The sequence below is a fragment of the Aythya ferina genome, assembly GCF_964211825.1.
Source record: "Aythya ferina genome assembly, chromosome: 15".
Taxonomy (NCBI): Eukaryota; Metazoa; Chordata; class Aves; order Anseriformes; family Anatidae; genus Aythya; species Aythya ferina.
Genome location: NC_140314.1, coordinates 3318825 through 3335996, shown reverse-complemented (window position 1 = coordinate 3335996; position 17172 = coordinate 3318825). Strand labels below are relative to the sequence as shown.

The 17172-nt window shown below is 39.6% G+C and overlaps 1 protein-coding gene across 2 annotated transcripts in view; it reads left to right on the top strand.

Moving 5' to 3' along the window:
• The window catches only part of USP22 (ubiquitin specific peptidase 22), a 98365-nt gene that overhangs the window by 56241 nt on the left and 24952 nt on the right, over positions 1 to 17172 (top strand). For both annotated transcript variants that reach the window (XM_084536306.1, XM_084536305.1), the window contains one exon: positions 16463 to 16632. In XM_084536306.1, coding sequence (XP_084392432.1) covers positions 16463 to 16632 — 170 coding nt within the window. The remainder of the gene's footprint in view (positions 1 to 16462; positions 16633 to 17172) is intronic.

Sequence of the window (17172 nt, the reverse complement as noted above, 5' to 3'; positions counted from 1 at the left end):
TCCTCACATTGACTTGTCTGTTTGCAGTTTCAGATCAGTGAAGAACCCATATGCAGACTGAAATACTGCAATTATCTGGACATTCCCATTTTTCTCTTTCTAATTCTCAGTTCTTTTGACACCAAGTTTTTATCAATTCCATAGCAGATCTTAGTGAATCAAGTGTATCTTCTGAGGTAGGTAAGTGGTTGAGCAAACAGGCATAATGTCCAGTTTTATTGATTCTGAAAATGGAGATTATGTTAATAGCCGTCTATGAGCATTGCACATCTGTTGATCAGTCCCATTCACAAAAGAGTTGGTTAAAGCATAACCAGCTGCCTTTTGCATATAAAATATTCTCGGCAAAGCTTTTTTTAAGAGGAAAAATGGGTGTTTGTGTTCTTCTTATGTCTTAACCTCCAGAGATAACCAGTCCAGAGACTGGGGGCAGTCAGGAGGAAGCATGTTTTAATTGCTCATTGATAACCTTCTGAAATGTTCTTTTGCTGATAGCAGTTTCAGCATTTGTGTAAGGCAAGTATATTATGAGCCTATGAAGAGGCTGCCCTCACTAGGAGAGGGCACTGACCAAGCTCAAGTTCACAAGCAAGTAGTTTACTATGGTGTTGGACTGGAAGTGCACGCGAGATGGTTCATTCAGGCACCGTTTTCCGAAGCTAGTGTTGCTGTTATCATTAATACCCCCAGAAGATGAGTTCTCCAGAGTACATGTAGTACTAGCTTGGGATCAGCTGGTCTCTGATTAGCATATGAAGTGACTTTGTGGCTGAAGATTGGTACATCAACAATAGGAAGAATTAGACTCCCAAGGCACATGGATAATTAGCAGGAGCCACCTGGGATTCCCATTTGCAGTGTTGCAAAAAGGCAGAGGGGATAGCCTTTACAGAAGAGTGAGCAAATCCTCCTCATAAAGAAGGGGGTGTGTGGAGGAGGAGAAGGCAGAAACAATCACCGTGGTGCACTAGCAGGTGGTTTCCTGCAGCTGTGCAAGGCGAAGCAGCGTGATGCGGCGGCAGCACGAGGGGAATACATATTGCAGCAAAGCCCCTGTAAAGGTGGCATGGGAGGGCAAACGGTGGCCTGGAAAATATTTATGGTTCTCTTCTTCATCCTTCAGGGTCCTGTAAGCTGTTCGTGGACAGTTGGCCATGTGTTCATGGCCCTAAGTAGCAGTGACGTGGAGGTTTTAAAGGCTACATCGATACGTGGAATTCTTTTGTGAATGTACTGGCTTTCTGGTGTGTTTTTTTTTTCTTTTTCTTTTTTTTTTTTTTTTCCTTTAGTTGGATACTAGTTAGGTTAGTTCAAATGGAAAAGTGGAATGAAAAACGTGTTTTGGTACAGCATCAAATTTTTAGCTCTAACTTCAGGTTGCTAATTGGTAAGCAGTAATAGATTTAGGTTTAAAATCAGGACCACGCAAAGCGCACCTTGAATGGAAGTCTCTTTTGATGCTTGAATTTCTTGAACTGCACTGTGATGAGAGAAAGGAAAACCTCCTTTAATTAAGACTACTCGAGTGAAAGTTTCCTTGGTGGCTGATAATTTTTTTTTTTCTAACTTCATAATTAGAACTGCCATCTGGTGGGAAAAATGTTTACTAAAAGATAGGTTTGATAAAATAAACAAATATTATTCTGCTATCAGAGGAATCCTTTTATCCCTCCTTTACTGTGCAACTCTGACCATTGGCCTCAATTCTGTTATATTTCTATGAGATCTGCAATTCATGCACATGATAGTAAAATAAACTATTTCCCTCAAAGCTCCTGGGGAATTTTAAGAAAAAAATAGAAATAGAGGTGGTGGTGGTAAATTTTTCACCCTTTTATTTAAAGGGTGTTTTTCTTTTATTCACAGCTTTATTTACAGGGTGCTGTAGAGATACGCTTTCAGAAAGTCTTGCTAGACTTTTGAAGTTCACCTGTTTAGAAAGATAAAATACCTTTCACAGGAGAAAAAAAAAAAAAAAGTGGGGGGACCTAGATGTGCTCTCCTGTGTTCCTGCACTCAGTCAGCAGCTTGCGGAGGTTCCAGCACACAAAGCTGGTGCGGGACGGGATGCCTCAATCTCCTTTGGGTGACAGCAGCCACGCTGCATCTGAGCTGTCCTTTCATTCACCTGCCAGCAAAGCCAGCAAAGATTAACTGCTCTTGGGCTCTCACCTTAATAGGCTTGAAATTAGAGTATGCCAGGAAGCACATCTCAAACATAAAACAAACTTTTCAGGCTTTTTAGTATCACATGCGAGGAAGACAGGATAAATTCTTTGAAAACCTAACACCAGTGATACACTACTATGGCCTGGACTATTGGAAATTTAATTGGATTTTTAAAAAAAAAAAGTAAATATGTAATTATGTGAATTCTTTGTCTCTTACAAATCAATCAGGTGTAAGACTGAAATTTAAACGTCCATTTTGGCTTATGCCATTTAATGTTCCTGCTGTATATAGATGGGCTCAAAGTTTATGGCTCTGTATTTTTGTCTTTTCCTCAGAGGGAAAAACAATTCTTTAGAGGTAGCTAATATAAAATCTTACCTATTTTTTCCTTGATCACTGGAGAATAGTTAAAAATTGCAGTGCACATTTTTCAGCTTGTAAAGATTAAAGAAAGCAGGATACTGATTCCTTTTACAAGAAGGTTTTTGTCCAAGGTTTAGTTCTGCTCTCAAGGTAAGGTTGCTGTAACAAGGTGAAATATAACAGTAGATGCAACATCTTTTCTCCAAGAGAACACTAGGCAATCGTAATGGGATAGATTGGAAAAGGAATTATGTATTCAAGGAAAATGTAACTGGTTTGGGCCATTGTTAGGCCTACTGATATTTTTTCAATTCATCTCTTTTTGCAGTAGTGTACAGGTTGCTAAAGAAACCACCAGACTTGCTTTTGTAGATGGGGAGTATTCTTAGCAACTCCTGGAAGTAAGATACTTGGAATTTTGGAATAGCTGTGTATAGAAATAAAACCTATGCCTTTTCTTTCCAGTAAAGATTAACAAAATGTCAAAAACAGTTCTGAAGAGAAGTTACCTTGAAGTTTGAGCTTCGTGATAGGCTGGCATTGAAAGCAGCTTTAGCAGTGATGTGCTAAGTGTGTTATGGAGGCAAGTCTTACTTTCAGGGTTCTTAAAGGTTTTAATTCTTGTGGCTTTATGTGGGAGCAGTTTACTTCAAAACAGAATAGCAAGCTGAGTAGAACCTTTGTGTGGACTCGATGCTGGTTAAAGAGCAATGTTTTTTTCATACCGGTTATAAAGAATTCTTTAAATGTATATATAAATAACAATAAGTGGTAAATGGTTTGACTTTTTCCTTTCCTATAAAGCTTGTTTTGCATGTTTTGTTGGTAGGGAAATAAAATCAGCAAGAGACACCAGTGTATAAGCACCTGCAATAATGTAAGCATTGAAGTTTGTAAGAGCTGCAATACTGACCTCCTGGATATTTACCTTCAATTCAACCCAGGAAGACAGTCCCAAGTTAAAACTACTTTGTGCAACAGGCAGATTGAGCTGGAGGTTGAATTTTTCTGTTATTCCGTCTTGGAAAACTGCCATACACGTTACTTGCACAGAAAATATTTTAATTTTGTAACTCTGGGGGGCTGAAACAAAGGAAGCTGCACTCTGTGTTCACAGCGTGAAAATCCTTGGAAGACAGGGCTCTTGATCCAGGACTTGGATCATGTTCCAAAATTCTAACTCGAGACTCATTTTCTTCCTCTGGATTTTTAAAAGTGGATCCATGGTTGTGGTTCCTCCATACACATAACTTATTTCTCAAGACAGTGTTGCAATTTCACTCTCCTAAAATTTTCTGTACGTCTTCGGATGCAGCTTCCTTGTTTGGATACAGACAGGTAGCAGCACTAAAAAGTCCCTTATTCCCCTCCTGTATGCTGATTTAATTTGCAAGTGTAATATGTTTGCTGACTCAATTATTTGTCTGTTATCTCTCTCTCTAATGGTAAAGTAGTTAACTTTTTTCAGTGCAGGGCTTTCTTCACTAAATCATTATGTAACTTTAATTTGCAGTCAAAACACTAGGCTTTTAACATGAAAAACATAGTAAATGTTAGTTGTCAACATCTTCTCGAACTTTTTTCCTTTAAAATAAAGGAATGGATGCTTCTGATCAAGAAAAGCCCAACGGTAATGTATAGCCAGAACTTTAGATTCTGGCCCTCTGAACAAGGTATCTTTATTTAGATAGAAGTGATTCTCTTAAAAACAAAGCTTTTCTTGGTATGGGGGGTATATTTTTACTATTCAGTGGTGTAGTCAGTGCAAAGATAGTTTCATAATCTCTAAATCAAGAGCCAGATAAGGAAGTTGCGAATTAACCCACATAGCTACTCTGATTGCAGCCTTAACATGTGCCTGCCTTGTCATGGGCAGAGATGTACCCTTAGCATGAGAAGGTGCTTTTCTTACTAGTAAAAAAAAAAAAATAATTGATTTTTCATTGTATCTTAACCTGTTTGACTCCATGTCATTAGAGAGCATGACATTTTCAACAAGGCCAGCGATCTCCATCTCAGTTTTGTTCTTTTGTGGATCACTTTTGGATTATATTTACTATGACCTTCCATTCTGCTCTTTCCTTTCTGCTTCTAGAGTTGGGCTTCGTGTGGACAGAAGGTAGATACAGTATATACTGAAACCAGGAATGTGCATAAACAGCATGTGGCATGGTTTGTGTGTTGTGGATCGTTGGAATAGCTCTGTGCCAGTTCATCAACAATAATTTGTGCATATTAATATATTTGGATGCATTAAACTTCATTGGCAGTTATCGTACTCCTTAAGCTATTAATTTATGAAATCTGTTTTGAGGAAGGGTAAAAACTTGTTGGCAGCATATGGTGTGATATTGGGGGGAAAGGATGGCTGCGGGTGTGAATTTTATTTTGTCAGTTTAGTGGGAGTACCTCTTGTTCTTTAAAGATGCCATCTGCACAGGATTCTCACTGCAAGTCTTATGCTTCTGTGCAGATCATGCAAGAGCTCACTGAGCTTTAAGTTTGACTGCTTTGGGGGAGGGCAAGGAGAATACTTCATTCTGTGCTACCTTTTGAAGTATTTTGTTTAAAGGCTTTTTCCTTTGCCATCCACTTGCCATATATAAATATACCTTGAAGGATCTACAACTTAAGTAGCCTTTAAAGGCTGGTTGTCATAAGGCTCTGCATCAATCGTAGAGTAGTTTTGACAAACACAGATCCTGTTCTTCACCTACTGCTGTTCTTTTTAGATGCCGGGTGTCTTCTGTCTGTTCTCCCTGACCTTCCTGCAATTATCAGATTAATCATTCTTTTCACGCTCCGATTTATGGACTTTAATGTCTTGACCTTTGAGTTGTCTGGCGTGTGACACAGGACGGCTCCTGCCTCAGGTTCACGGTTGCTTCAGGGTTTCTTCATACCTTTATTCAACTTGTTTAAATTCATTCAGCTCTGTAGGTCTGAGCGCACAAAGAACCCTGCAGTTGTAAGGGGCCTGGCTTCGTTATTAAATCAATGAATGTTAGGCACTGCATATACCTTTGTGACATTTCATGTGGTGATGGCTACTGTGCAGAAATAGGCACTCCAGCTCTTGATGTGATGCACATGTGCTTGCAGTGCATCGTATTTCATTTTTGTCCTCAAACTGATTGATCTTCAGGTGTTATGGGGCTCAGATAATCAAAGATATTACTAAGTATTAGAGCTCTGCGTGGTTATTTCTAGTGCCATCTATGAAAGACAATTTCTTCTATTGCGTGTTCTGTCAGTTTGAGATCCAGATTGTGTGTGTGCACTCCCTAATGTGCTTCACTCCCTGCTAAGAGATCCTGACAAAGATTGGATCAGGTTGAAGCATAACAGACAAAATATCTTCAGTGGGTCTTGATATGCCAAGATAAGAATTCAGAGAAGTTTGGTGCAAGTTCTGTTTCAGAACTTAATGTCTTTTTCAGTCTTCATTGTTTCAGATGAAAGATTCAACTAGATAGGAATGATTTCCATGGGTGATTACATGCTGTATAGCTGCTTTCCTTTTTTCTTTTTTTTAGAACACGATGCATTAGTTTCTTGACACCTGAGATAAAAATAATTTTGTGATGCAGATGGTCAGTAAAAATGCTGAAGATAATATATTGCAGGTATAAAAAGTGTCGTTTTCCTTATTCTTGGGGGGTGGGGGAGAAGGCCTGCTTTTAGGGATGGATTTAACTATTTTACTTCAGTTTATGAAAAGGCCTTTGCCTGACTTTTTCTAGTTCAGGTTATTTTTCACATTTACAATACAAGGCAGCCATTGCTTTACTGGGAACAACACTGCAACTTCACATTCTAGTCAGCAGAAATTGTTCCTGGAATACTTTTCATCCTGCCTAGATGAAAGCTCAACCCTTGTAGACTTGTCACAGCCTTTGCTCATCAGGAAACTGTGTGGCTGTCTCAGAATTGTTGTTAAGCTCTGTAGCTCCAAGATAGCAAAAGATTTACTCTAAAAGGAAGTATTTTCACTTGTATTCTGATCTGTTCCTTTTTTACTCTAATTGTGATTAACATGCGGACACATTGTTTGGATCTGGCCCACAAAAGGCTTCTGTCTAGCTGTTATCTGGAACCGTATGGAGAGATAAAATGGCTCAGGCCATACCCACTCAGGTGCACAGAAATTTCTAGTGGAGAAAATCTGTGAGACTCTCATAACTTGGACAAGTTGTCCCTTTCCACATTTTAGGAGCTTTTGTAAACTTGTTGAAGTATGACTAAATCTATTACTGTTCCAGAGCTCTAATAGTATAGGAGCATATCTATAGATTTCACACTGTATGTGCATCTGCCATATTAATGCTGTAGCAGTTTTTAAACTGTGTTACTTTATTAAGATGACACTGGAACACTTCAGAAAACAAGTGCATCCGGGGTTACTGCAGGATCTCATCACTGGAGAGTTTGAAGAACAATTCTGAAAAGCATTTGTTGGGAGTAATACAGGCAGTGATAATTCTGCCTTGAAGTAGAGGGAACGACCAGGTGACTTCTCAAGATCTACAGCTGTGCTTTGTGTGATTGTAGTGGAAGATCTGATGTACTATTCAGCTGTTTGGTCAAAAGCATTCACTTTATTCTGTTTTGGAAGCATGCTTCTTAATTTAAATCCACAGAGGAACAAAAACATTTGCAGTCCTCTGTCTTGCTTTAAACAACTTCTCTATTTACACAGTTTATATGAAAAATTAACCTTAAGAGGTTTGTTTGTTTATATTGCCAGATATTTTAGGAATGCTGACTCATTTTACCAGGCAGAGGGTACGTACACATGGGCAAGTTACCATCAAATCAGAAGGATGAGAACTTAAAGGATGTTGGGTGCTCCCGAATTGTGCTCTTGTCTGTGTGCCTGATCTTAACCCAAGTACACAGTCCCTGCGAAGTGACTGGCTGTAACCTCACAGCCTGGCTTACCACACTGCCAAAAGGGATCCCTTGCTTTGTAGAAAGTTCCATAAACCAGGGACTTACAGAAATTCAGCATAACACAATTGATCGGTATTATTCCAGAGAATCAAGGTACAAAGTGCCTGCGTACCACTGGAATCACAAAATATCTACAGGGCAGTGAAATCATAGGCAGCATGCCTGGTGGTGAAGAATGGAAACTCGCCTGGATTGTGGAATATTCTGTGTTTTGGCATCATCACTTTAGGTGTTGGTTCTAAGATGTGCACGTCATTAGTACAGAGAGGACCTTCTGTTCTGTGTGCTGTGGAATCATTGGTTTGAAGTTTTTGCTTCAATTTCTGTGCAATCATAGTCTGAAATGCTGTGCTTTTTTGTTTGATTGTACTCGTGGTAAGTTGCTTGATGGGTTTGCTCCAAGGATGTGATTTTTCCATAGGTTCTTCCACCAACATGTGTCAGAGCTGCATGTGTGGAAAGGCCAATCTGATGTTCTGAAAAGGAGTCTCTAGTAAAGCCTTCCTTGGTTAGAGATGTGCATTTTCCTCCTAAATCTGATGAAATTGGGGGAAACCTTTCTCAAATCGCATCTCCATTTGAGCGTGTTTATTTCCATATCATTAATATTTATTTTATATTCAAATAACTACAGACTATATCTCCTATGCTGAGCCTTTACTCTATCTGGTTTTGTTAAAAGTGTTAAGGCATTGCTTTTATTTGAAGGTACAGCACGGTACAGGGACACAGCAGAGCTCCTCCAGATCTGATTTATAGTATTGCTGATAGCTGCAAACTTCATTTTTTCTTGACCAATGCTAGCAGGTATGAAACAAAGGAAATGAACTGAAATACCAGATCCTGGTGCTGACTGATCCCTTTGTATTATCCTCTGACCTTTTTCTTGCATTACTAAAGTGAATGAATGATATACTGAGCCGCAAAAGCTCATATGCAGAACATCTGTGTAGTCTAAAAATGACATTGAATATAGTTAGTGACCATGGATTAGAAGCGGTGGTTACCTGTTCTCCATCCCATCCTTTCTTGGCAGCAGGGCAGTTAATTTTGTTTCCAGAGCAGTGAGGTAGGAATAGGAACACAGGCATTAGGGCTACAGCTGTTTTGCTGCTCAGTTGTTGGCTTTAGGCAGTTGCCTGCATGGATTTTTGTTGCAGCTGAGGAGATGGAAGAGCTGGAGGGCTGGCTGTGAAACAGACTGACAGATCCTGGGTCCATTCCTCATTCTGGCCCTGGCCTTTTGCCCTGACCTCTGCTGAGCTGTTTGAACCTGATTAAAGGGGTCAAAGATTCATCACTGTTTGCACATGATGGGTTTCACTGCCTCAAGGTGAGACTGATGTGTTTTTTTTTTTCCATGCTAGCAAGGTAGACCATTCACCACGGAGTCGAGCAGGTACAAGAGGAGGATCCCTTTTGGCACCGGTTAGCTGTTAGATTGGTTTCATTGTCATGTGAAAATGCCCTCAGCCTCCCCTCCTTGTCAAAGGTGGCTGCTGTATTTTGTATCATACTGTAATATTAACCTGGCTGTGTGAACAGTCGCTGAATGAAAACGTGGAGGGGGCACTGCACACCTTTTCCAAGTCCAGGTCAAGTGTACGAGGCCGTTCCTGATGGTTCACAGAGCTGCTTTTGGAGTAGCTCCAGCAGCAGGGAGTCCCCAACTCCCTTGTTGCAATGTTTTCTAACTGTGAGACAATTATTTTTAATATCTAATTAAACTTCTTGTCAGCTCAGTCTTTTCTTATTATTATAGCTTGGGTAGGCCACAAGAGTTAATTACAGTACTCTTTGCAGTTGCCTTTAACGTATTTGAAAATTGTCAGCCTGTCTGTTCCTTTATCAGCACTATCTCTTTTTTTAATTAACTAAGTCAACCAGTGGGTTCTTCAGTTATTTCTCAAGTCTCATGTATTAATTTCATGCAAATTTTCACTCATGTTCTTGCCTTTTCCTCAGTTTGCATAGATGTCTTAAAACGCGTGCTCAGTTCCAGACGTCATCCAGCTGAGGCTCTGCTGTCACCGGGGCAGAATAATTACCTCTCAGACCTTGTCATAAGATTAAGTTTAAAAATACCTTTTTTTTCCTTTTTTCTTCAGTGCAGTATTGCATCGTTTAAGTTGAGTTGCTACCGTAGGTAGCAACTCAACTGCATGCCCCCTTATTGCCCCCTCAAATGCCCCCTTATTTTCTTCTTTTGCATTTAATTTTTCTTGTTTCCTACTCCACATTTTTATTGAATTGCTTTCAGATGGTTTCTCCAATATACCAATTTCCTTTTGGATTATTGTTTTGTCTCCCTACTACATTTGCACTATTTTGATATGGCTTTGCCCTTATGTTATGTGATGCTATTGAAGCTGTTGAATAAAAATACTGAATGCAATCAATTCCCCATCAATTAGGAGGGGCAGGGACAAACTAAATACTGGAAAAAACAAACAAACAAACATTATTGGTAGCTGGATCCACACTAACTCCAGCCAAATTCAGCTTAGGCCTAGCGTAGCATGAGCATTTACGGTGTCAGCTTGGGTCAGTGAACAGTGTGACCATGTTTGCTGTGCCCAAGGTGAAGAACCTTCCAAGAAGTACTGGGGAATGCACCGTGGAGATGCTCAGTCTGCCTACCTAGAGAATGTAACCGCCTTTACTTGGACTACTTAATCGTGCCCATGCAGAACTATTGCTGTTGTTTTCATCTTGTGGCACGGATAAGCCTCATGAACTATATCAATTCACAAAGACATGCTTGAAAATCTGTTCATTTCTACTGCTGAGCATAGGACAGATGCTGCAAACATTGCTGTGGATGTTCCAGACAATTTAATATAGGTATGTGGCAACCTATCAGTAACTGTTAATATTTTTTGGATATTTTAACGGGGAAAAATGTAAAAAGGATGAATTGGGAAGGTCTGCATGAATGCTGATGTCGCTACTGCACTGCCCAGTTGCACACGAATGTGCCAGAAATTATCAACAAAAGGCTTCAGGTTGTCATGTGAACCTGAACAAAGTGCTTGAGCATGCATTTAAATGCTGCTTTTAAGTCTTAGCACTCAATGGTGAGATTTTTCTTAAAGACAGCAGAAGTGGAAAGTAGGAGCTGACATGTTGCTCACATGCGTTGTTTTTCTTCTTCTTTGTGAACCATTTGGTTATCTGAAAGGTGGCGAAGCAACTCTTTCTAAAAGCAAAACCGCTTTTGGCCAGGAATGACTACCTTAGAAAACAAAACCAGACAAAAGCAAAACAACAGAAAACAAGAGCAAAACAGAAAAAAAAAAACACCATTAAACTGCAGAGCATCTTGTTAAGGTCACCGCTTGCACTCAATACACAGGATATATTTCCTGGTGCTGTTTTTGTTTGTTTGTTTTGAGTTGTCAGCTGCTCAGCTCTGGAACAAGTTGTATTTGGTTAATTCCTCTAAATGAACTGACCAACCCTTTGCCTCTGGGTAAAGTTATATTAATAGGGTAAAGAGATTAACAATGAGGATGGATTGCACTTACTGTACAGCGGAACTGAGTGCTGTCGGGGTTGGGTGATTGATCCATCTATCTTAAATAGTCTTCATCTACTGGTGCTGAAATATATGCAAAGAGGAATACTGTATGCTATTTCTCTCTTTCTGCTGAGTAAAGAAGATTTCTTTTATTGTATGGCAGTTAAATTTTATTATGAGTGGTATCTTTGGGGAGGGGGAGACAAAATAAACATCCTCTCCACTGTCCTTCCCCAAACAACATGGTTTCTGTTTGATATGTTTTTAGAATGTGAAGGTGGCATAATACCTAAATACTTCAATCTATCATTAAAAGAATAAGTTCATGCTCTTGTAAAAATAGTAGAAGTAGTATAAGATAGGATTGGCAGAACTCAAGTGAATTTCGAAATAGATTTTGATGTCAAAAATTCCCTATTAAATTATAAAGTTAATGTGGTCAAACTGTTTCCTTGTATCAGTTAAGAACGAAAATAGGAAAAGAAATCCTGCCCTTAAAAACTCTGAAACAAATCTATAAAACTGTTTGAATTTAAAGAATGCGATTTATGCCTCTTTGGAAACTCAGCTTCTGCTCAACCCCCTTACTTTTCTCTGCAGTTTTGTTTACAGCATTTCGAACACTGTGTGTTTACTGGAGGTTATTAAAAATAAATTGACTTGTTAACTTTGTTTCTAAGATCATGTGGTTGAAATCTTTTTCCTTTAAATTGTGGCAATAGTTTTTTGTTGAACTGTTTTTGAAATAAATTAATGTCATCAGTAAGTTTATAAAACACTTGAACAAAACTCCTCTAACTTGACTGTTCCCACTCCTGCAGTTGATGTGGGTCTTGTGCAGCCACTGAGAAAGGATGCTTCACCTGAAGCAGGGCAGAATAAATTATCCAAAACGGCATGGGTTTTTTGATTACTCACGTGATGACTAGTGGCACAGAACATCGTGCTTTTTCCTGTGTAGGCTTGTAGTTTCGTGTATTTGCATACTGCTACTCCCTTAAATGTGTAGATTTTTTTTTTCTTTCAAAAGGGATTATCTTTTGAGAATCATTGTTATTACCAACCCTATCAGCAGAAGCTGTGCTGTGTCTGGCATGCAAATGGCCCAGTAGTGTGCTGGCCTGGTTAGGACCAATGTTTGTAACGGAGATGTTCTGGAAATGTATGGCCTGGCCTTCACCTGAAACCTGAGAGCTGGGAAATGTATTTATTTTTTATTTTTTTTTTGCTTTAGGTACTAAAAAGTAGGACAGTTCTCCCTCGAGATCCGTTTTCAGAAAGATGCACTATAAGGATGTGGCAGTTCTTGTTGTATGAACATAAGATGAAAAAAAAAAATGCTCTAAAAATCGTCATTGCTGTGCTGCATCGTGTATTTCCAAGGGTTATGCTGAACTCACTTTCTTTAAATATTTTAGCGAGCACTTCCTCAACTTGCACTGACTTCTGATGCTGTCTGATGAAGCTTCGGGGAACCACCGGCACCAGATGGGGAACTGGGAGGGTTGGGGACCAGAAAATTGCTCTAAGGTGTTGCCGGCCCGTGCTGAATCTATAAAGGATCTCAAGCTGGTTGTGCTTTAGCAAATCTGAATGGTTTCCTGATTTTTGTCTCCCAAAGCTGTGTTACATACTGACCTACGGTTTTACTTCCAGAAGGTTCATTCAAATAAATCACAGGTCTCTGCATGGTAATATTTGTTCAGACTGGTTTGTCTGCTCTTTCTATTCCAGCACCAAGCCTAGTTTTTGAGACAAAGTGAGCTCCTTCCAGGAGGGCAAGTTAAGCACCTGATTGTTTTTTTCTGTCTTTTATATTCATGTGTGGTCTTCTCCTTTCCATTTCCCCCAGTCCCCCCCGCCCCGTAATAGCTATACGGTTGCATTTCACAGAGAAGTGGAATTTCCTTATCTTGTTTTGGTTTTTTCATCTCGCCTGCGTGGGTGGACTTGCAGAACCAGTGTTCTAGATCTTCCTGCATCACAACAAGCATGTTTGCCCAGCGTTGCAGATCTATTACATTGAGCATTCGAAAAAAAACCAATACCCGTTACTGGAAGAAGACTGAAGAACCGAAGCTGACAAAGGTAAGCCTGATACTTAGAGTCCAGCTTTGAGACCAAATATAAAAGGAAATTCCCAGGTGGGATTATCTGTGCTCAAGGCATTGTGGAAGTAGATTTCTTCTTTGTTTACACCCTGCCTGTTCAGCATGTGACAGAATGAGAATAGTGGTCATATCCCATGCATGATGATTAAAGAGTATTTTCTTTATGTTTCTACCATACATGATAATTTTGTCTTGGCAGCAATATTAATTTACTTACAATATTTATATTTTTATCAGTAAGGTCAAGAAGAAAAGTAGTGCTTTTATATGAAATACAATTACTACAAGAGCATACGTCTATGTTTAGAATATATTAGAGATCTCACTGGTTGCTCTTGCTCATTTCACTAAGAACAGAAATAAAGATACCATTACAAAGAACAGCAGAAATACCACAGCCTTATAACGAGAAGTTGGGTCCTGTTGGCAATCCTTAGAAAACAAGACCACCCTCTGTGCAAGTACGTCCAGTGGAGACCACTGCTTTGATAGTAGCAAGAGTGGTGGACTCTTGCATTTGAGGTTTTAGCGCTTTATTTTTCTGCTAATTTATGACCCTCATGTTGCAACGCTGACTATTCCAGTTAAATATTGCCAGGCTCTATTAATGGAGAGGGTGTGGCAGGCACAACTCTTCTACATTCTCAATATTGTGTTGACCAGAGTGCTGCATAGGCTGTATTTTTTAGCTGCTACTCTCCAACAACATTTATTTTTTTCCATAAAAGTTGCATGCAAGAGAATTTGTGGATCTGAGTTTTGCCAGCTCTTCAGTTTACATAGATTAAATTTTGATGTTTTCCAAGATGCTGCAATTAGTTACGCAGTAGCTTAGCATTAGTTCAGTGCCATGTACCTGTTTCATTTCAGATGTCAGTCTAAGAGGCAGTATAGCAGCTGCAGTCATTGTTCCCTCGAGGATAAGAGTCATATATGCTCCTTTACCTTTTTCCCTTTCCAGTCAAGTAAGTTCTTGTCTTCTGCTACATTCACCATTTTCTTATTTTTATAGGGGTTAGAGGTATTCACGTTTCAGCCTTGTCTGTTTTGCAGGTTAATTTGTTGTCGGTTCATTCACGTGAAGTCACAGCTGAGAAGCACTCTATACCCACAGAAAACGTGACACCAAAGACCAAGCAAGTAAAGAGTTAACCAAGAGAGCCTGCTGCCGAGTTTGACGCCTCTGTAACTAGTCTGGTGGAAACTTTGAGGAAGATTGATTCTTCTTGTGGTCACAGGGAAACAAGGTCCAGCCACAGGCATGTAATAAATGATGTTTAATAAATGATTCCAAAAAGCTGCCTTTATGTGTTTGCTTTTACTTGTGATTGCTCAATTAGATACTGAGAAGTGCTAGGGTGAGTCTCCCGATGTACCTACTGATTTTCCACTAGTCGTCTGCGCTGTGCACGCTGACTTTGAGTTCTGCTGCTGAACAGAGGGACCAAGTTTTCCAGGGAGAAATAGGGAGGGATTTTTCTGCTCAAAATGCCCCCGTGCATCTTGGGGGCATGTCCAGGGAGCCTCCCAAGCTTCTGTTGGCACCGACTGATTTAAATAAAAAGCAGTAAGTTTTAAATAGAGAACACAGGGGAGAGGCAGGCAGGAGATACCGACCAAACATTTCTCCACTTGCACAGCGTGACCACCTTTCTGTTGTGATAATGTTTGCAGCGATGTGTAGGCTGGGGATTCAACTAGGACTGTGTAAAAAGTCGAAGCCTCGCACCGTATTTCAGGCTGCTACAACAAATTAACGATTTAACACTTTGCTAATGTTGTGCACACATTTCGTTTGGACTCCCAGCATGAAAATAAAGGGAATTATTGCAATAAGCTTTCTGCCCAGTAGAAGTTGTTACCGTATAAATGAGAAACTTTGTCCTGTACTTTGAGTAAACAGAAGCGACAGGAAGCTGTTGGAAGGAGGACTGTGTTTCACTAGGTACGGAAAGAAAATTTCAGAGGGCTCTGTGTCCATCGCCTACAGCTCAGTGTGCAGCTCAAGCTGATGTAGTGCCGTTTCTCTCCGGTAACATAGCAACTGGACCACACCTCCTCCTGCTGAAGGATGCTAAAGAGCCCTTTGAGCACTATCTGGTGTACTGCAAGGGAACTGCACCATTTTTAATTACCACGGCATTGCCAGCTGATGCTTTTTTTTTCGTGGAATCGCGAGGATATTCTTTGTTCTCTATCAAGTAATCCATTTTTTCATTCACAGTTTGCGTAGTAATCCCATTTATATTTCAGAAGAGGACTGAGTTAAATTGAAATGAATATCAGAATTGTGTACATGTATCAGTGCATTTTTTTCTTGTTTCAAAGTAAGCTTTTGATTAAAAAATAAGCATTCTTGTCCACCTGATGATCTTCTCGTTTAGCACTCCTGTATGGTGGTAGTATGTTAACATTTTGGAAGAGTACTCAAGGATTTGAGCATGTTTTTCTTCTCACTTAGACTTTGCAAATGACTGAAAAGCTTTCCCCACTCCTAACCTCTCTTCTGTTGTGCAACAAAAGAGCTTTCCTTTAAGCATCTTGGTTTCCAAGCACAAGAAATCGTCTCTGGGCATTACTGAACGTTTGACTTAAGGTGTGATGAATCCTCTTATGCCAAGTTAAATTTCGTGATGTGTACTGTAGATTAATGTTTAACTTAGTTCCACTCGCTTGTTTTAGCTAGCATTGTTCAGAGTTTTCCTTTAAGGTCGTTTTGCTCAGATCTCAGGTTCTGTGCAAAAAGAAGGATGCGCTAAGTCTGTATTGGACATCACAGCCTGACTTTTTGTTTTGCTCATGTTGAGGCTGTTCCCTTTGCTGCCTGTCTTAGGAAGATGTTTGTTGCAATTTAACAGTATAAAACCCTTATTTTGGCTTTGTGACCTGCATGAGGGAAAGCCTTTTAAGCAATCTGAAAACTTACTGATTGATTTTAATATATTGGTACCATACCATAGTGATTTATCAGTTGTTGTCATTGCCATTTGGTATCAGCTTGGGGAGGGGGCGTGTTTTGGTGAGCTGTGGCAAAACAGCCCCTTCAAAAATAACTCTGTTGGTGTTGCTGTACTTTGAGTTTTACATTCTGCTAAGAATTTTAAACAAAAACCAATAAACTGTAGTGTATTTGTGAGAGCTTGTGACAGCTTGTGACTCAAGTACATCAAAACCAGTAGCCTACCTAATAAAACAGCGTAAAGTTTGGAGCTACACATACTTAGTAAATCTGTGGCATTGTTGTGCAGACTGTATAAAAATGCAAATAAGTTAAATGTACTTTTTTTTTTTTTTTTTTAACTTGATAATACTTATGTGTCCCCTCCCCCTTCTGTCTTTATAGGTCTACGAGGGCTAATCAATCTTGGGAACACATGTTTTATGAACTGTATTGTCCAGGCACTTACCCACACTCCACTGCTGCGAGATTTCTTCCTCTCCGACAGGCACAAATGTGAAATGCAAAGCCCCAGCTCATGTCTGGTCTGTGAAATGTCTACGCTTTTTCAGGAGGTGAGTGCTGTTTGCCACGATAACATCACCTTTCCACAGATGTTGAGTATTTTGTATTCCGAAAGGAATTGTGTTCTATTTGCAAATAGAAAGGGGATGCAAATTCTGTTTCTCCTCAAGGTGGTAAAACACAGACTAAGATCCCACTCCCAAAAATACCTGACTGCTGAAAATGAAATTATTGGCCTTTAAGTCCTACACATAAGTCATCCTTGTTTAGGAAAAGGTGCTATTGGGCACAATTACAGTCCTGCCTGCTCTTCTGAGACTGACCTGCAGTCCTTAGTCTTAAAGCTGAATGTGTGCATTAATTAAAGGTGCAAGTTTTAACTTGAAAATGTGTCACAGGCTCTTCAGGTTATAATGGGAATAAGAATAAAGCGATACACAGCCTTGTGGTTTTAGGCACTGGATTAGGTAGGTTTGTATAAATATTTTACGGATCTTGATTCAGTGCTTTCCAAAGGGAAAACATCTTTGTTACCATCTCTTAGGTGGAAATACGTTAATAGCTAGGAGAATGTAAACAATTGAATGTGT